Raw genomic sequence first — 20,710 nt, forward strand, 5'->3', positions numbered from 1 at the left:
CACTCTCCTAACAGAGCCCCAAAATGGAGCCCTACCCCACCCACTTCTCAATGGATACAGTCCTACCGTGGTTCAGCCGACCGGGTAGACTGCGCAGGAGACACGTCCCTCTTCGCCACAAACTGGAACAAGGAGGGGGCTCCATTCCAATGCCGAAAGGGACGGCGACAGAGATTCTGCACCACCCTCGGCTGCCTCTCTTGCCTCTGCTCTCCCCAGGCTCTTCACTGAGCGTCTGTCCCCAAAACCACTGCATGCTGCCTCGGCTGGAATGGGGGGGGGGAGCAGTTTACCGCCGCCTTCCCGGCGGGGTCCGAGGCATTGCTCTCAGTGCCGCAACCGCCTGGGGGCCTCCCAGGATTGCCGGCACCGGATCCATTGTAATTCGAGGCCTGCAGCTCTCGAATATGTTTTAGGGCTTCTACCATTGCCCTTTAGGTCTCTGCTTCTTCTTCTTCTGACCTTCCGGTGTCTTCTGGGATCTTCGTGCTCTTCAGAGCACAGCCAGCACATCCTGCTCAGAAGGCAGGGCCGGTAAGACTGGGGATCAGAGGATAAGCCCCTCCCCTCTGGGATCAAAGTTTGCCAGCCCTGCCTACACAAGGGGGAGGTGCTTTCCCAGGAGTAAGGAGTCAAGGACTGCCCCACTCCTGGACCACTGGAGAATAAAAGCATCCCATTACCTAATTTAAACATGATGCCAGTATACCCCCAGTGTTTTTATTCACACAAGTACCCATGCAATGACTGTGCAGGAGATGGATCTCTAATTTGCTAAAGTTACATATAAAGCAGCCAAAATTTACATAATATATTTTATGGAAGATCCCACAGTTCTTACCCATCAGCACTACACTGAAAATAACGGAGTCTTGAGTTTACACAAGCAGAACATTTCTAGTTGCTTTTGTTTAAGATAGTAAAATGTATATATCAAAACACACATGCACAACATAAGTGTATATAGTTGAATGTTCACACTGGCACTCTAGAAACAATCTTGTGCAGTTTAAGACACAGTGGCAGCATCTTCAGCGCATATGGTTGCCAACTCCAGGTTGGAAAATTCACGAAAATTTGGGTGTGGAGCCTTGGCAGGGTGGAGTTTGGCTCAGCAGGTATGTGATGCCATAGAGTCCATCCTCCAAAGCTGCCATTTCCTCCAAGGGAACTGATCAGTTGTAATTCCAGAAGATATCCAGGACACACCTGGAGGTTAGCAACCCCATCAACGCAGGATTTACTGTTTCCACATTCACTGCTGCAATTAATTCCTGTGTAGGTTCAGTCTCACCACCCTCATCTGTCAAATGGCTTTAAGAACACACAGCAAATAGTGTAAAAACTTCAATGACTTTTTCATCAGCTATCAGAGAAATTGATTAAAAACATTCAAATAATGTAAAACATTCTAAAGAGGGGTCTGTGGGAAAGCCCTCGTCTATTTTTTTTAAAAGTAATATCTTGCCTTTCCCAGTGGCTCAAGGTGGCTAATATGTGCCCTTTATAAAAGGGACGATAAGTTACCTGGCCAGGTAACTTAGCAAGAATCACAAACACCACAGAGTGTACATAAACAAAGTATTCAGCATCTGAGAAAAAGGGAGAGGAGCGGTAGTTGATCAGGAAGTGAGCGTGCATTGCTACCCATTACTACCCCACGGAACCTTGCAATGCAGGCTGCAGAGATAAAGCCTAGAGACATCGGGCACAGATACAACGTGGCCAGGCATGCAGCCTACAGAGCCAGGCTATGGCAGTGATGGTTAGAATAATCCAAGAGTCCCTTTCCTGTACCAACCTTGCTTTGGGGCCATTAGCCAGTTGAGAAAGCTGTGACCCTCTTGTTCACATCACTTTTGCTTGCATAATAAAGAACGTACAGAAGTGCTGCAACTCCCACCGCCCTAGCCTTTTTATTTTGTACTTGAAAGACTGGAGCTTTTAATTACACAGCCCCTGGAAGCAGCTTACACACCCTAAGGCACCAAAAGAAACAGCCATGAGCCTCTGATCTTCTCCCATCCTCCCAGTAGCAACAGAACCAATTATTTTAATGGTAATTAAAAGCATGACCATCCTGCAATCGGAAGCAAGGAGGGCAGTTCCCTGTCTGCAGCTGGGTTGATTTTATATGGGTGCAGAGGACCACCTTTACTTAACTGCAGTCAGTCATAAGTATGAATAGAGACACTGAGCAGCTGCCTCCCACTGTCCTCCAAAGGAGCCTTGATGCAACATTGCCTCACTAGGGAAGGAGACAGGTCTGAAGCACAGCTCACCTCCTGGTTCACTCTGCTTTCGTCAGACCGTATGACAGAAAGCAGTCTCCTGTGAGAGGTGGGCCACTTGCACTGTTGCTCCGTTGTATGCTTAGTCTGCCTCCCCCGCACAAGGGGTACCACTTGTGTGATGGCAAGAGGCCCACCAGCAAATTCCAGGCCTAATTGTCCCATGCATCTCACCTAGTTAATTGAAGTTGTGCAGGGCAAAACAACCTGCTAAAGGATGACATATCCACTCTCGAAATGACTTTTCCAGCAGAAACAGTGTATAGGGTTGTGAAATGACAACTACATGCCTGAGGTATACCAGTCTTAAGCATGTAGGTCATTACTTTCCATGTAGCTTTGTGCAAGAGCAGCAGCAGCAGCAGCAGCAGCAGCAGCAGCAGGAGCTCGTCCTGTGATCTGATCCTGAGCTAGTGACCTGATCCTTGCATCCTGTTGCATGTAAAAGCACCATCTGGAAGGGAGGTCTCTGGGCCCTGCCGCTTTGGAGCTCTCCACCATCCTTCTCACCCTGAATTGCATCACTAGACTGCACACTCTTTAGCACTGCCAGAGGGAGGCAAACCGACAGTAATTGGAGAGACAGGAAACACATCTGTCAACTCACACTAATTGCTGCTGCCAGAAGGCAGATCCCGAAGAACTGCAACAGCAGCCTGGCAAGGCAAAGCAAAGCATTCTCTCCAAGCCTGACTTGGCTACAGAAGCTTCTGGGAAGAAAGACTCGCTTTCCAAACCAATTTAACTGCGCTTTGCAAGCCTATAAGTCACCAGACAAAGACTTAAATTGCATAGGTGGGTTAAGGCACCAGGGCCTTCCATACATCAGAAATCAAGCAGCAAGCTGCTGCAGGGGGTGGGGGCCCCTGGGGGCCTGTCCAAAGCAGCAGCAGCAGTAGCCACCCCTGCAGCACAAACATTCCAGTAAGAAAAGAGATGTACCCCGGGGATCTGCTTACAGAAACAGGAGGAGCCAGCTGAGGTCTCCCTCTACGTACATATTCATTTAAAACAGTTCTAAATCTAATTTTCTCCCAGATTATCCAACATGAGTGACAATGAACTCAGCACACCATGGCATACTTTTAAGAAAAAGGGAATGAAAACAACCAGCAGAAAAACTTAAAGATGAAATCCAAGAGAGACTGCAGTCTATGAAGGTGCCCCAAAGGCTCTTCTAAAGAACTGTTTGACAAGACCTTCAAAACTGCAAAGGATGCAGATCCTTCTCATTTCCTCTGGGAGGCCGCTCCACAAACTGGAGTGCCCACAGGGAAAAAAACCCCAGCATGCTGAACCTACCCTTGTGGGAATCCACTGACCAAAAGGCATCACTGTGCTCAATCTAACAAGCAAGGCAGGATTACTTGAAACAGCAATTTGCACATTTTGGGGCTTCTTGTGTTATGGAGGAAGTGCAAAGAATTGTGCAGCACACCAAAGCCCCATCTAGTGGCAGTCTGATTCTCCCAAACATTGTGCATGTATGCTGAAAGAAGTACAATTTCTCAGGATGCCCTACCTCTAAGCTTAAGAAGTCCCAGACAGACATCACTGTACAGGAGGAGTGCTACTAGCAGGAAGTGTTTGTATTGGCATCAGAATAAAGCAAACAGATTTGATAAGAGACAAACTTGAGCTCTGAATAAGCCTGGCTGCCCTTGCACATGACTCAAAACATTTCCCTCAGAGAGACAAATGTCTACCAGCTTCTCCCCATGTGCAGGGCCCAAGTGTATCTCAGAGGCCTGCACTGTGCATTCTGCAATGCAAGCCTGCATATCTTGTGAATTCAGAAACTGTTCACTTGGCTCTGAGGTGAGGAGGAGGTGGTGGAATACAAACACAGATTCTCTCTAGGGCTGCTGCACACCTACTCTCACTTCGGTTTTTATAGAGAAGCTGTAACATCCCCACTTCTTTAAGTTCCATTAAAATCTCATCCCACTTCTGTGAAAATCGTAATGGGACACAAAAGGGACACTACCAAAACAGTACATACAGAGCTGGTAGGCATGCAACAAGTAGGTTTTCCTGCTCAGACTTACACACTTTAAATTCTAAAAGGTTGCATTTTTTATAGGAACCGGGAGAAAATGTAAACCACTGGCTTCTCTCAAGTACTTAACATGTTCATTCCTAAGACATGATACTGCCCAAATCATTAGGGACCAAGGGAAACAAACACAGGGAGCTTTCTTGGAAACAAAAGTCAACAATAAGCAGGCAGCGGGAAAGACAAAGGCTGGACTTCAGCAGAGGCTGAATGTTGAATAGGCACAGCCATACTGCATTGCATGCCTAAACTGTCACGTAAACCAAGCCTTAAAAGTACCCAGCCTGTTCCAATGTCTCAGCATTGCTCTTCCTCCAGTCATCACATCCCAGTTTGTCCACTGCCTTATGGTATGTGCCTTAGAAGGGGCACCTTTCCTCACTGTAGCTTTTGAAAGTGCAGTTCATAAACACCAATTTATTCCTCACTTTCAGAACAGCCTCGTGGAAACAGCCATGAGGTGGTTTTTTTTAGGGCAGCTGCCTGAAGGGGACCTCACTTTTATCCAGCTGGGTGTGGGCTGTTCCTTCCTGAGACTCCCCATAGAGCATATTCAGCTGCTCTGCAAGTTGCTGTTTTGAGAGTGACTCACCTTTTCAGAATAATGTTCAGCTGGAAGAGGTGGGTAATCGCATTGCTCTATCTTTTGGCAGAGAGAAAACAAGTTCATTTTATCACCATAGAAGGGACTCTGAAGAGCTGCCATCTGGAATGGGGGAAAAATTGGAAGATGAGTAAAGGCAGGAGAACATCAGCCATCCTTGATGGTGCACCAATCACAGTTCGCTTTTAGGCAGGCTTTAAAAAAGTGCCAAACAGCACTGCAGACATTTTCTGGACAACAAATGAGATTTGCAAGTCTCTGACATCATCATGTGCCACTCAGAGGGTGACGGAGATGATGACAGTTCTCCCTCAGTGACTTTTCAAAAGCCTGTTTATGCTTCTTTCATTCATGACCCCAAAACATTGGTGTAGCTGACTTTATCGATATAAACATCCATAGAACAGCTAACAAGGCAATGTAATAGAGAACCTATTTCAAAATAGTCTGGACAGCCAAAATCTGCTACCTTGCGGGAGGAACACCCACCTCTCCATCTCTGCCAAGCATACTGAGGGTTCTAGAAGTCAAACTGACCATCAAAGGGAGGAGGACAACCATCTACCAAATTTAGTACAAGTGCAGAAGAGGGAAACAGAAGCCAATGTACATTTCAAGGACCTTTTCTTCCTTGGGTCTGGGAACTGACACTATCCCTACCCCCAGAACATGCTAAGCAGAGGCAGAAGGCCAGTCCCCACCACCACCAGGAAAAAAGCCAACAGAACTTCCCCCCTTCCAATTTCCATCCAGCTCTAATAAGGTTTGTCTTCAAAGAGAATGCCGCAAGCAAGCGGTACAGAGGCTGCTAAGCAAGTGCCGTGTCCCCTCAGCAGGCAGCCCACACGGAGCCCCAGCTGCTTATTAATCCATAATGCTATTCAAGGGCTTCCTGTCACTCTCACTGTCACAAGCTGCCCCGCCACAATGAAGTAATCCTCCTCCTAATGAAGCACTATTGGATAATTGTTGATATTATCTACTTTGGTTAGAAGATCTTTTAAAACCATTTTGCCGCAAGCTGTGGCAGATCGGCAAGCTTTTTTTTATTAGCATTAGTGAAGCCAATGCTTTGCACTGCTATTTTAATCAGTGGGTCTTTTTGATAATTGTTAGTCTTCTGCTCATTATTATGCATGGGGAAAGCTTCCTAAAGAAATCTGCCTTTCTTCAGACACTCAGCAAGTTCCCAACAGTGTTTAAACAAGGAGAAAAGAGTCACTCCAAAGCAATTCTCTCACTCATTTTATGGTTTTAACAGATATTAGCAGCAACATCTTAACATTTGTGCAGATTAGGAATTTGGCAGTGAGGCAAAGGGCTTCTATTTCAACCTGTGGATGGTATGCATCTAATGTAATCCAGATTTAATACAAAAACCTGTTTTCCTAGGCTGTGATTTGAGATACCCCACATTTTTCTTAATACATTATTCCAGATGAGGCTGCAAACAAACAAAAAACAAAACAACCCACCATTGCCAGCAGTTTGCGGACTGAATATAAGCAGTTACCTCAAGCTAGACTTGTTCTACAGCATCTCAGTCACACACAAGTCAGCTATTTGATACCCCTTTGCTAAAGGTCTAGCCTAGCACCTACAACAAGTAAAATCTGTGCTCTGCCACTGAGCTACAGGGCAGGACCTGTTCAGAGATGTGCATTGTGAGAATAAAACCCTCAGAAATAGGATACCTCAGCAAGCAGCCACCCTGGAAACAAAGTATCTCTCATTATTGTGAGTATAAATCTGAAAATGTGACAGCAAAATTTTCTAGCATGGCCTTCCATGTTGTCTGTGCTTTCCCATTTCTGCCTGCTAATTAACAGTGTCGCTTAGAAAAGACACTGGTAGGAGGCTACTGTGTGATGGGAGTAGCAACAGTCCTGTGGCTGGAGGCATTCAAGAGCTCTTGTGAACAGCAGCTTTATTTGGGGTTTGCTTTTGACATCTGTATTAGAACAATTATAATGTCCAGATCTTCCTTTGAAATGGACCACCACACTGGTCTAAAACGTACAAGTGGCTTTCTGTGTTTAAACTGATTGTCTTGTTAGAAATGCTAAAGCTACTGCTTGCAGCTATTTTCAGGGAATGGAAAACTTATTTTTATCTCCTGCAAGTTATCTTGATGACAGATCTCCAAGAGATGGTGACGGCTTCCCACTATTTTGATAAGGTTTAATATAAATCAATGTGAGTTTGTAAGTGTCAGGTTCAGGTGACATTATCTGACATCATACACTTTACCCCCACCCCCCCATAACACTATAGTGAATTCCAACTGACATACACATCTCTAGGCAATCTGGAGACAAAAATCCCTCCAGTTTTATCTGCACAATAAGGAAAAATGCTATGGAAAGCAACTTACAGCCAGCCAATCATTGCTTTCCCCACTTTTAACAAAGCACAAAAGAGAACAGAGTGTTGGCATTGACATCATCTGAGGAATTCAGCAAGGGGAGGGGGGAGAAGATAAGGGATGTTAATTCACACCTCATTAGTGAGATGTGAATAACTAGGGATTACCATCTATTACCACTGAGCAGTTGTGTTCACACTTCAACTGAGCCCAAGTAGGAGAGTGTTTGCTCAGGGGCAGGCTACATGTGTGAACACGCCTCTCTGGCATGGCACTCACAGATGAGCTCATCTAGGCAAAACTGAAAGCCTACCACACGCCCAGAATAACAGCAGACCAAGTAGTGACAGGAAGAACACTCTTGCTGGCTGGCCTAAGTATGACACAGAAGAAGAACCTAGCCAAACTGCTCCAATTCGAGACAAAAGACCTTCATTTGTGGCAGGTAATGTGGAAAAATTTTAAATACATTCTTAGGGGTTCATTTGCCACCTGATGCTGGCTGTGAAAGAGACAATGGAAAGGACCTTTTAGGCACAGCAAGAGCTGACATGCAAACCAAACATTTATTTCCTCCCTTTCTCCCCAATGGGGAGTGACATACATCATTCTCCTCTCCTCCATCTTATCCTCACAACTAAGCTGTGAGGTAAGTTAGGCTGAGAATGTGTGACAGCCCCATTATCACCCAGCAAGCTTTCATGGCAGAGTGGGTGTTCAAACCTGGGTTTCTCAGATTATAGTCCAAAACACTAATCCAGGGTCCCCAGTCTTTTTGACCATGCAGGCTCCAGTTCAGAGAGGAGGTGGTGAGTGCTACTTCAAAATGGCTGCCACGGGTGGCAGACAGAGATGCAATACCTCACTCCTTACCTTGCAAAATGAATCATCTGGAAACTACATTGAACATATGAAGCTGACTTAATCAGAGCCTGGCCATTGGTCTGTTGAGGTTAGTTTTATTTGTACTTTGGTTGGAAGCATGGTCCATCTACTGGGAGGACAGAAAACCTGGAGAATGAGTGGGTGGGCTTCTACTCCTCAGCACTTATCTCCTGTCATAGAACAGCCCAGCTCCCTGGACTAAGACTAGAACTAGTAAGATCCCTTTCTGTTTTGCAAAGGATGCTCACAGTAACATTCAGCCAGGCCTGAAAAGGGAGAATGGAACCAAACCAAATGTCTAAGGAAAGCCCAGGTGCTAAACAGTCCTGATCCTCCAGTGCCTACCAGCCATGGAAACCCTTTCATTTCAATGAGAGCAGCCAATAACATGCCCTGCCCACTTTCTGAAACACTCAGTGGGCAGCAGGGGAAGCAGTGCCATGGTGCCCATGGGAACCACATTGGTGAACCCTGCTCTAACCACTACACCACACTGCCTCTTTACCACCAGTGGAAAACAGAGCTAAATCCTATTGTTGGTGGTTCATGGAGACACTGGCTGAGGATCCTCTACTTTCCATTACTTAACAACAGTACAGAGAAGGGATAACTCAGCAGGGGATGTAGTGCCATTTTATTACCATGAAATAATGAACAAGTACCTTTGGATGCAGAACACAGTTCCATCCATTCCTAATAATTGTTGCAGTGCTTCGTCAATGGAAACCATCCCTAAATGAATTGGGGGGGGGGAGTTGTATGGGGAAACAAACACTCCCATTTTCTCCTTCCTTGCTTCATTCCTTCCTTTGGTATTGTGTTTGTGCGTGTGCTTGCGTGCACGCTTGGAAGTCATAGTTGACTTCTGGCAACCCCCAGTGGGGCTTGGACTTTCAGAGAGGTGGCTTAGTATTGCCTGCCTCTGCGTCCCAGCCCTGGTATTTAGTTACTTAGTTTACCTTTATTGGCATTATAAAAGGGAGAACATTAAGACAAATACATAAAAGGACTGAACACAGAATAAGTCACAAATTAAAATGTCCCAAAATTACAGTATATTACTTCGTATAAGAACAGCAGCATATAAAAACTTTGCCACAGAATCGGTTATGTAGTCATCAGTGTTGTTAAGCAGAAAAAACAATTTATGTGTATCAGGAAAATCCATAATACTGGATAAAATTGAGGATAAAACACTTTGTCTAATATTATTATTATAAGAACACTCTAACAACACATGAGGCACTGTTTCAATAATTCCATTTAAACAAGGGCAATGTCTATTAGTAAGGTGGCTTACTATTGCCTGCCTCTGTGTCCCGATCCTGGTATTCCTTCAAGGTCTCCCTTCCAAGTACTTGCCAGGGTTGGCCCTACCTTTTTTTAATGTGATGTTATTATTGTGATACTATCATTATTATTTATTAATTGCCCTATCCCAGCTTATCTGCCTTGTGGTAGAGACAACTGGGCTCCTGGAAACTGAAAACCTTACTATGGCTGCGGTCACACGGAGCATTAGCCACGCTACAGAGACGGAAGATAGGCGGATTTTCCGGGCATGATCACAGCGCCACATCTGGGAAGCGTAGAGCTCCCGTGGCGAACCCGAGGCTTCCTGCCGAAGATGCGGGGTAAAAAACTAGTACCTCTGAGGTACTAGTTTCTGGAAACCGCAGGGAAAGGGCGGGCGCTTGATCACGTTTCCGGTGGTAGGTCGTTGCATCCAGCGCCCGTCCATGTCCTGTCGCTAAAAGGTTTTTTTTTTTCAAGTCTACATGGGATGTGCACAAGCACCCAACGGCGCATGCGCACACTTCGTTTAAAAACAAACAACACAGCCCCCTCCTCTTTTCCGTACCCCCCCACTCCTGGCTCGGCCTGCTCGAGGGGGAGGTGCAAGGGGGGGGGGTGGCAAGAGGGCAGCCCGGCTGAAGCTCTTCCTGGAGGGAACCGGAAGAAGGACACAGTTTGCATTCCTCTGCAGCCCTGGAAGGGGTTAATCCCGTGGAGCCTTTTGCTAGGGAGGCTGCTTCTTTGCCACGCTGCAGGATAGTCCTGTGATCGGCACCTCCCCCCTAACCACGGGACCTCGACGGGATGTCTGATCCCGCAGCCGCACGTTATTTTGCTCCGGGGCAAACAGCCACGCTCCCCCCCCCCCCCCCCTTTTTTTCCCCCTGTGCCTATGATGTACTTCCTTCCCTTCAACCAAGTCTAGACACCGTTTCCCTCCCTCACTTACAAGGTAGCAGACCCCAGGAAGCCCTGCTGCTGCTTGTCTAGAGACAGCACAGATCAAGGTGTATGCCTTGCAAAGGTTCTCCCAAGAGAGCTCCTTGGTCATTAGTTGAAGCTCATGATATGCTGTTTGCTTTGCTGAAGTGCCCTCCTGCTGGGAGGGCTGTGGGTTAGGTCCTTTTGTGTGTGAGGATCACACTGCACCCTGGCCAACTTCTAATAGAAGAAGAAGAGATTGGATTTATACCCCGCCCTTCACTTGGGAGTCTCAGAGCGGCTTACAAATTCCTTTCCCTTCCCCTCCCCACAACAGACACCCTGTGAGGTGGGTGGGGCTGAGAGAACTCTGACACAAACTGCTCTTTCAGGAACAGCTGTGCCAGAGCTTGTGACTGACCCAAGGCCACATCAGCAGGTGCAAGTGGAGGAGTGGGGAATCAAACCCGGTTCTCCCAGATTAGAGTCCGCACACTTAACCACTACACCAAACTGGCTCTCAAATACAAAAGACCCAGGACCAGTCTACTCAGCAGCAAACTAAATAGGCTTCTTAGGGATTTTTTCACACTGCAGCTCACACAAGCTCCCTGGAAAACCTGAGAGGATAGTGCTTCCTGGGTGGCTGCATCCATGCCCTGAGGGCTCATGACTGTTAGGGAACTCTGTGACTTGCTTACATTACCCATCTGTTTCCAGGAGGATGCTTGCTACCCGTTATGGTCTGAAGGCCAGGGTGATGGAGCTTGCACAAGACAAGCAGAGGGCTATTAGAGTCATGCTGTGCTGCTCTCCCAAAGGCTACTTAAGCCCTGCAGCAGCAGCTCATTGATTTCATTTATTGACTTCCCAGCACCGATATTTCTCTCTGTCTCTCTATGCACCCTCCACACAGTGTTTTTGCACACTGCCAACAAATTAATCAGCACATATTGAACAGCTGTATGACTGAGGCCTGAAACCCCAACAAAAGCACATTGTCTTGTTAAACAAGTATCTCTTGCTACATCAGGTGAGAGACTTCCTCTCCACTCCAGCAGCACACCTCAAGAAGACCCCTCCTCATGCACTTAAAGGTTTAGGAGATTATTCTCCTCAAATCTCAGCTCAAAAAGCATGGGATCTTCCGCTGATTTGGGTAAACAATGTTTGTCCTTTATTCCCAACAAGATAGGGGATAGCTGAAAGTGGCTCTAACAAAATCCTGCAAATTACTTAGGTTGATTCTAGATAAACAATAAATAGCAAAAGTATTGGGACTTCAAAGCCATTAGTAGGCTACATTGATTGACATCTGCAGGCAGCTCTTTAGGAGACTTTCCACTCCAAGCACCCATGTTTAAAAAGAACCTCGGTTTAGCAAAGGGAGAGCTGAAGAGCAAATTGGAGGAAGAGCCCTGATTCCTTCACCTGCAATTACTCACAGGCATATCCATCCTTGCCCTTGGTTCACAGCCGAACACACACTCCGTTCTTTCAACAGCCCAGCCTCTTGAACCGAAGTCACAAAGCACTTATTTTAAAATAAATCTCCTCAAACTGGTATATACATGCCATTCACATTAGAGGTCTTTGTTTCAAATAATCATACTTTTACAAACATGGGGCATCTTATTTTTCCCTTCCCTACTATTTCTCTTCCTTGAACATTCCCATAGCCTGTCCCCTTTTCCTGCGTCCTTCTCTCCTTCCCACCACAAGCCAACATACTTTTATCTGTCTCCATCTTCAGCTTTTCCACCTTTCCCCTCCCTAACAGCCTGGAAAAATATGGTTCAGTTGTTCAATGCCAGCTGCTGGGCTGAGCCCAGTTGTGCTGTGTGGAATCTGCAAGGACTTGTGGGAGGCAGCGATTTCCCCCTGTATTTCCCTTCTTGCACTATTCCTTCTTTCCTTCCTCCTGGCAACACCCATATCCTTACCTTTTCCATCTTCCTTGTCTCCTTCCACGCACAAACCAACCTACAATAAAAGCTTCCCATCTTCAGCTATATTTATTAGTTTATTTATACCCTGCCTTTCTCCACAATAGGGCTCCAAGCAGTTTACATCATTCTCTTCTCCTCCATTTTATCTTCACAACAATCCTGTGAGGTAAGTTAGGCTGAGAGTATATACCAGGCCCAAGGTTACCCAACAAGCTTCCATAACAGACAGTGGTATGAACCTGGGTCTCCCAGATCCTATTCTGAAAGTGTAACCATTACACCACACACTGGCTTTAATTGGGTGAAAGCTGTTGAACACTAACAAGCAGCTGTGTGCAGGTGAGCCACGCAAGTCAGATGGTAGCAAGTTGTCTGGCAATTGCTGCTGGGCCTGCCTGCAATCAGCCCTCCCTCAAAGGTCAAAACAGCCCTGGAAAGGGCCCTGCCCCTCCCCCCTGCCTTTTATTTAGGGAATTAGGGCTGCCAAGTGGGGGTGGGTAAACCCCCGCTTTGGAGGCTCGATTTCCTCCGCCGCTGCGGAATCGGGCTCCGGGGGGAACCCCACCCCCTGAAGCGCAGTGTGGCTGCGTCAACCACGTTGGGGGCGTGGCCCGGATCGTCGGAGGGAAAACTCTATGGTTTTCCCTCCGACGATCCGGGCCACGCCCCCAACGTGGTCGACGTCGTGCGTCACTTCTGGTGACGCGCTGGCGGCGCACGCTGCACGCGCGCATCCAAGGACAGCTCCCGGAGCCCGGTGAGGCTCCCCCACCGGTGAGTTTTTTTGACTTGGCAACCCTATAGGGAATCCAAGGCTTGAATGCTGGCAATACTTTTGTGGGTACCTAGAAATGGTCCCCAAAGGCATCTGTTTCTTAAAGCTACAGGTGCTGCTTCTTTCATTTTGAAGGGGTTAACATCACTCCCCTTTCTAAGAATTCAGATTTTTCTGCAAGCCTGGAGTGTTTTACAGGTTTGTAGAAATATCTGTCTCATCTGTTCATGGCTCCAATTCCAGATTTCAGTATCCACATATTTGGCCATGGTAAGAAAGACAGGTTGCTTACCTGTAACTGGTGATCTTCGAGTGGTCATCTGTGCATTCACACCCTTGGGAATACTGCGCCTGCGCTGAACCTTCTCGGTACCGGTAGCTAGCAAAAGGGATTTTCGCGCCTCTCCCAGGTCACGCGCCGGCTCCACTGCGCATGACCAAGGAGGGGCACGCAGATCCCGCCAGTTCCTTCTGACCGCCACCCAACAGCCTTCAAAGAAACAAGATGAAGGGCCGAGAGCAGAGGGGAAGGAGGGCGGGTGGTGTGAATGCACAGATGACCACTCGAAGATCACCAGTTACAGGTAAGCAACCTGTCTATCTTCTTCGTGGTCTCTGTGCATCACACCCTTGGGAGAATAGCAAGCAATAACTCTTACCTGGAGGAGGGGCCGAGGCCCTACACCTGCGCCGTCTGCAAGATAGACCGACCCAACGCCACACGACGAGTAGACCGGACATCCAGGGCATAATGCTTCACGAAGGTGAGCGGAGTAGCCCAAGTCGCAGCGTTGCAGATGTCCTCCAACGGCATACCTCTCAGGAAAGCGGTGGAAGCCGCTACCGCCCTTGTAGAATGGGCGCGAAGCTGACCTGGAAGAGGTCTCTTAGCCAAAGCATAGCACAGCTTGATTACTTCCACAATCCATCTCGACAGTGTCTGGGAAGAGATCTTCTTCCCTTGGGAGGGCAAACTGTGAGCAACAAACAAAGCTGGAGACTGGCGAAAAGACTTAGTCCTGCCCAAATAAAACAGCAACGCTCTCTTAACATCCAGAGAGTGCAATTTCCGTTCCTCTTCATTGGCAGGAGACGGGAAAAATGACGGCAAAACTATATCTGAACGTAGATGAAACTCCGAAACGACTTTCGGTAAGAAGGAGATGTCCAAAGACAACGACACCCCATGAGGGGAAAAAATCAAGTATGGTGGATCACACCTTAAAGCAGACAACTCACTGACCCGACGAGCAGAAGTAATGGCCACCAGAAACGCAGTCTTGAGCGATAACAACTTTAGAGGGCAAGTGGCCAGTGGTTCGAAGGGTTTTCCCATCAAAAACCGCAAAACTAAAGCCAAATCCCAGGCCGGAGTCGGAGAACGACGGGGAGGGTACAGGCGAATAAGACCTTTACAAAACTGTTTCGTCTGAGGATGCGAGAAAACTGAAAACCCATCAATAGATGGATGAAAAGCTGACACCGCAGCTAAATACACCTTAACTGAAGAAAAACTGAGTCCCAAGTCCATTCTGGACAAAATAAACGCAAAAATAGACCTCAAATCCACTGGCGGAGGAGGTAAATTGGAAGAACTCAAGTACTGTAGGAATAAATCCCACTTCTTTGCGTAAGACGTCCTAGTAGACAGTTTACGACAATTCAACAGGACCTCATTGATACGGTCATCCATCACTGAAAGCGTATTTCCCATAGAGTCAACTTGAGACTCAGAGGATCGTAGTGAAGGACCTGGCCTTCCTGAGCTTGGAGGAGATCCAACTCCTGCGGGAAGTGTACGAAGGATCCCTTGGCTAACCGCAGCAGTGTCGGAAACCACACCTGCCGAGGCCACCAGGGGGCTACCAGGAGACAATGGGGCTTGTCCTGTTGTATTTTCACAAGCACCCTGTGGAGCAGCGGAATCGGAGGAAATAGGTATAGAAAGTCGTGAGCCCACGACATCAACAGACCGTCCCCCATTGACAGAGGGTCCAACCCCGCTCTGGAGCAAAACCTGGGACACTTCTTGTTCAATCGAGTTGCAAAAACATCGATGTGGGGATGTCCCAGATGTTGAAAAAGAGGAAGGAGATACTTTGAGTTCAACTCCCATTCGTGGTCCGATGCTCCCCCTCTGCTCAGGAAATCCGCTTGTTGGTTCAAAGTTCCTGGCAGATGGGCAGCTTGGAGAGTGATGTTCCAATGAAGGCACTCTTCCCATATGTCCATAGCTAGCCTGCAAAGGGACCTGGACACGGTCCCGCCCTGGCGATTGATATAAGCCATCGCAGTTGTGTTGTCCGTAAAAATCAACACAGCTTTTCCTACAACCTGTCTGAGTAAGGATCTGAGGGCAAATTTTACGGCCAGCAGTTCCAGATAGTTGATATGATGACTCTTCCAAAGGGGTTGCCATGGAGCACCCACACAAGTGTCGTCTGTATGAGCACCCCAACCCCACAGGGAGGCATCTGTGGTGATGGACATTACGGGAACGATCGGTTGGAACGGTGCACCCGCCAACAGATTGGTGTCCACGAGCCACCACTGCAGGGAGACGAGGACCTGCGGAGGCACTACCAGTTGAAGGCTCGGAGGATGGATGGAAGGGCGAAATTTCTTTAGAAACCACAGCTGCAACGGGCGCATGCGAAGGCGTGCATATTCGATCACGGAAGTGGTGGCTGCCATGAGACCCAAGATCCGCTGAATGTGGACCGCTGATGTCACGTTGGACTGGAACAAACGTTGAATTTCCAGACGAATGGTATCTGCCCGTTGGCGAGGAAGGTACGCCCGAGTGGCTAGGGAGTCTATGACAGCTCCTATGAACTGCACGCGAGTTGCAGGTTGCAGCATGGATTTCTGTAAATTCACCAGAATTCCAAGGGAGGATAGGACCGACAATGTGATGGTGATGTGCTGAAGGAGACATTCTCTTGAATCTGCCACCATCAACCAGTCGTCTATATACGGAAAGATCTGAATGCCCTGAAGGCGAAGATGAGCGACGACAACCACCATTACCTTCGTAAAAACCCTGGGGGCGGTAGAGAGCCCGAATGGAAGGGCTTTGAATTGGTAATGGTCCTCCCCGACTGCGAATCTGAGGAACTTTCTGTGACGAGGATGGATGGAGACGTGAAAATAAGCGTCTTTGAGATCTAAAGTGACCATCCAAGTCCCTGGAGACAGGAGTGGTAAAATGCTTTGCAACGTGGTCATGCGAAACTTTCTGTAAATGATGAACCGATTGAGAAAACGAAGGTCCATGATTGGACGAAGTCCTCCGTCCTTCTTGGGGACCGTGAAATATTTGGAATAAATCCCGCGGCAACAATCCGCCATCGGGACTTTCTCTATAGCGTTTTTTTGTGTCAGCGATTGTACCTCCTGTAGCAGGGCAGGAGACGCCGGGGTTCTGATAAAACGGGAGATTTTGGGAGTCAGAGAAAACTCTATGAGATAGCCATCTCTTATTATAGAGTGCACCCATTTGTCCGTAGAAATGGCGAGCCATGCGTGCAGGAAGGGTGCAAGGCGAGTCTGAGCAGTAAGGTTGAAGTCAAAGTCCCTGTTTGGGATTCTTAGGGAATTTCGACTTATAGGCACCGGACGATTGTCCCTTATTTTTCGGGGGAAAAGACCGTGACTGAGAGGGAGGTCTTTGCCATTGATCCGTAGGTGATTTGTTGTACGGTTGCCTGGTCGACCAAGGTTGCCTAGGCCACTGCTTGGATTTCGAGTATTTGGTCGTGGGGGAGATCCCCAAACTCTTGGACGTCTTGATACTCTTATCCATTTCCTGCAGAACCGTGTCAGTGGTGGAGCTAAACAATCCAGAACCTTCAAAGGGAAGGTCTTCCACCGAGGATCTGGTGTCATATGGCAATGATGAAGAGCGGAGCCAGGCATGTCTGCGTAACGCTACAGAGGTTGCTAGAGTCTTACTAGCGGATTCCAGGGAATGCTTGGCAGCACTAATTTGGTGTCTAGCCAAGACCATCCCTTCATTCTGAATCCTTTTAATCTGAGGTTGGCACTCTTTGGGCACGTGCGGGAGGAAATCATTCAAACGCTTCCATAAATTGAATTGATAACGGCCCATGCAGGCGGCATAGTTCGCCGTTTTAATGCCCATTGCACCGACAGTGTAGAATTTTCTACCAACCGAATCCAACTTTTTTCCTTCTTTGTCTGATGGAGTAGAGTGGCTCGCTTTTCCTTTCGTGGACGAGGAAACGACCAAAGAATTGGGCTTAGGATGTGTGTATAAAAACTCAGCCCCTGATTCCTGGACCTTGTACATGTGATCCAGACGCTTATTAGAGACATTAATGGAGGCTGGACGAGTCCAAAAGTCCTTGGTAGTTTGCAAGAGAACTTTTGTCATTGGTAGAGCCACGGAGGGCGAAGTGTTAGAGTGCATAATGTCAAAAACGTTATCATCCACAAAACTGGCAACGAGAGTAGGAGTCATAGATAGATCTAATGCCATGCGTTGAATAAAATCTCCATAAGACTTAACATCCTCTGATGGAGAAATAGGTAAATCCGCTTCCACATCTTGCGAGGTGGGCTGTGCATCTACATCCTCGATATGTTCAGAAAAGCCATCTGAATCGGAGGATACATTGGATGGTTCTGGAGATGATTCGAGTAATTCAGGTTGAGACGGTGCCGGTGTGTTAATCGGGGGCACAACCGGGTCTGGTGGATGCGTCGGTATCGACTGCTTCGATACCGATGGTCGATCTTGAAAGCGCGAAATGCGGGATGACACCGACTGACGATCCCATTCAGGTGGGGGTGGTATCGGGAGTGCCCAAGGGTATGGGTATCGATTCCCGTACAAATAATGCCATTGCCTCTCATCCCAAGTCAGGGGAGGAGAAGTTGGTCGGTGCCGATCCTCGACTCCACGTTCTGGGGAGGCATGAGAGGATTGACGGCTCGACATATCAGATTGCGACTGATTTGTCTGTTGAGTAAGGTCGATGTCGAGATCCGAACCGATCGGGTGAGGTTCTTGCGTGGGATCTCGACCCTGACTAGCCGAAACCTTATGGACTTTTGACTTGTCCGTTTTAGGTTTCTTCGACTGCTGTGAGTCTTTGCCCTGCTTCTGGATCTTGGAAGGTACGGCATCAGATATCCCCTGCTTCCGGATCTTGGAAGGTACGGCAACGGATGACCCCTGCTTCCGGATCTTGGAAGGTACGGCAACGGATGACCCCTGCTTCCGGATCTTGGAAGGTACGGGGTGGTCCTTTATCGGCGTCGATCGTTTCGGTGCCGAAGCATCGATTGCGACCGTCGACGTCGATGATCCCGGAACGGGAGGACAAGTGTCCGCAGCCAAGGTGGACATCGAGGCGTGCCCGGACGTGTCCAACGGTGAAGAGGACTGTGGAGATAGTGCCTTCTCCATCAGGGCCAAGTGTAGACGAGCTGCCCTGTTTTTTCTAGTCTGGTTCGAAAACTTCTGGCAATGTCTGCACTTAGAAACACAGTGCGACTCCCCTAAACAGACGAGGCAAAGCGAATGCCCGTCGGTGGGGGATAATTTAAGGCCGCAAGTCTTACACCGTTTGAAACAACCCCACCGCGGGGCCATAGGCCAGCGGGGGGGAGACGTAAAAACAAGAAACAAACAAACCGAAGAAAAAATGCTAACTACAAAAATAAAGAAAAGGAAACTAACTAAACGCAAGTTTAGCAAAAAGTTTGGTACTTAACAGACCGAGGCAGAAGGCGTCCTACCAGCGCGGCGGTCAGAAAAGAACTGGCGGGATCTGCGTGCCCCTCCTTGGTCATGTGCAGTGGAGCCGGCGCGTGACCTGGGAGAGGCGCGAAAATCCCTTTTGCTAGCTACCGGTACCGAGAAGGTTCAGCGCAGGCGCAGTATTCCCAAGGGTGTGATGCACAGAGACCACGAAGAAGATCATACTGATAGCAGCTGCATTGTTTACACAGAATTTAAAAAAACAATCTAAGAAACAAACTAAAGGCTGTTGATGAAATATTATTTGCTTTATTAAAAGCAGTTTGAAACTATGAACTAAATGATTCAGATTTAAATGCTATCAACATTGTCAAAGTCTGCCACTCAAAGTACGGAATTCCAGAGTTAAACAACAGCTATTAGATCTCAGAAGCTAAGCAGGTTTGGCCCCTGTTAGTAGTTGGTTGTGAGACCACCATGGAAGTCCAGGGTTGCTATGCAGAAGCAACCAACGTCAAACCACATCTGAATGTCTCTTGCCGTAAGTCGGCTGCAATTTGACGGCACTTTCCACCACCTCATTCAACCAATTTGGCTTCATCTTTGCTTTCTTTTGCCAAGAACCTCTGATTCAAGACTACAAAAATCCTGGGAACTGCCTGGCCACCTAAAAACTAGACATTCTTTTCATATATGCACTCCTAGAACACTCTGCTATTAACTTAATAATCAAAACTACATACAATTAAATATTTTTGTCTAATTCATTCCCTTTTCATTCATTTCCATCTTGTACATGAATATTAAAGCAAGATATGCTTACCTCATATAATAAACACCCCAAAGACCAGATATCCGATTTAAAGTTATAGCCATTTTCATGAATTCTTTCTGGGGACATATAGTAGGGTGTTCCCACTGTAAGACAGAAGCCAAGAAAAAAGAATTACCTTCCAGGACAAGGCTAGGGCTTAACTTTGAAAAGAGTAACAGGGCCTCAAAAGCTCACCATAGTACCTATTAGAAAGAAATGCTTGAAGGACAATTTGTAAGCAAGTTAAGAATCTCAGCCTTGGAGGAGGAATACTATTACTATGATCCAGAAACTAAAAATCAGGAAATCAAAGAGAATATGAAGGTATTAACACAATGTATATTCTGAGAAACACTTTCTCCATCAGTCTAATTCTGTGGATAATTTGGGGGGGGGGGCACATTCAATAGAACACTGTGGAAAGTTGATTGCCCTCATTGCCACTAACACTAGACTTCTACAACAGCTCATTAAAGCAACGACGATACTCAATCCAAATTCAAGGTTGTTTCTAGTTCCATGTTCAGTTATTCTGCTGCCCAAAGAAACATATTGCATTTATAGTAAATTACTCCTAAAATCATGAAGAATGGATTAGCCTCTGTGATTTGTACTGTATTTCAACCCCACCCACCATTTAGCTGCACAGTGATCAGGATCAGATACAGGATTCTGGTTTTTTAGATATTTTTATGGTTATTGTTCTGTTTACATTGTAAGTTCCGTATGGTAGAAAGGTGGCTAATAAATGTTCTAAATAAATAAACATGATTTGCATAGCAAGGAACAGACCATAGTAGTATCAGCATGTGACCTCACAAGCCACACTGTTGTCTCTTAAAACAGGAAAATTTCCCCCACTTCAGGTAAACCTTAGCAACGTGGGTCAGCTCATCCTCATTAACACGACAGGCCAGTCAGAGTGCCCTAAATCCCGATTTGGTGAGACACTCAAGGCTGCAAATACTGCAACTGCTGAAGTAGTGCAATCTCCACATTCAGCCACAAAATAAAACACAATGCAGA

At 47.2% G+C, this 20,710-nt stretch overlaps 1 protein-coding gene across 4 annotated transcripts in view; it reads right to left on the reverse strand.

Moving 5' to 3' along the window:
• The window catches only part of NEK6 (NIMA related kinase 6), a 209,739-nt gene that overhangs the window by 6,328 nt on the left and 182,701 nt on the right, over positions 1-20,710 (reverse strand). For all 4 annotated transcript variants that reach the window (XM_015418434.1, XM_015418435.1, XM_015418436.1 and 1 more), the window contains 2 exons: positions 19,694-19,788; positions 4,940-5,053 (listed from right to left, as the gene is read on the reverse strand). In XM_015418434.1, coding sequence (XP_015273920.1) covers positions 4,940-5,053; positions 19,694-19,788 — 209 coding nt within the window. The remainder of the gene's footprint in view (positions 1-4,939; positions 5,054-19,693; positions 19,789-20,710) is intronic.

This window comes from Gekko japonicus, unplaced genomic scaffold, assembly GCF_001447785.1.
Source record: "Gekko japonicus isolate JY-2015 unplaced genomic scaffold, Gekko_japonicus_V1.1 scaffold127, whole genome shotgun sequence".
NCBI lineage: Eukaryota > Metazoa > Chordata > Lepidosauria > Squamata > Gekkonidae > Gekko > Gekko japonicus.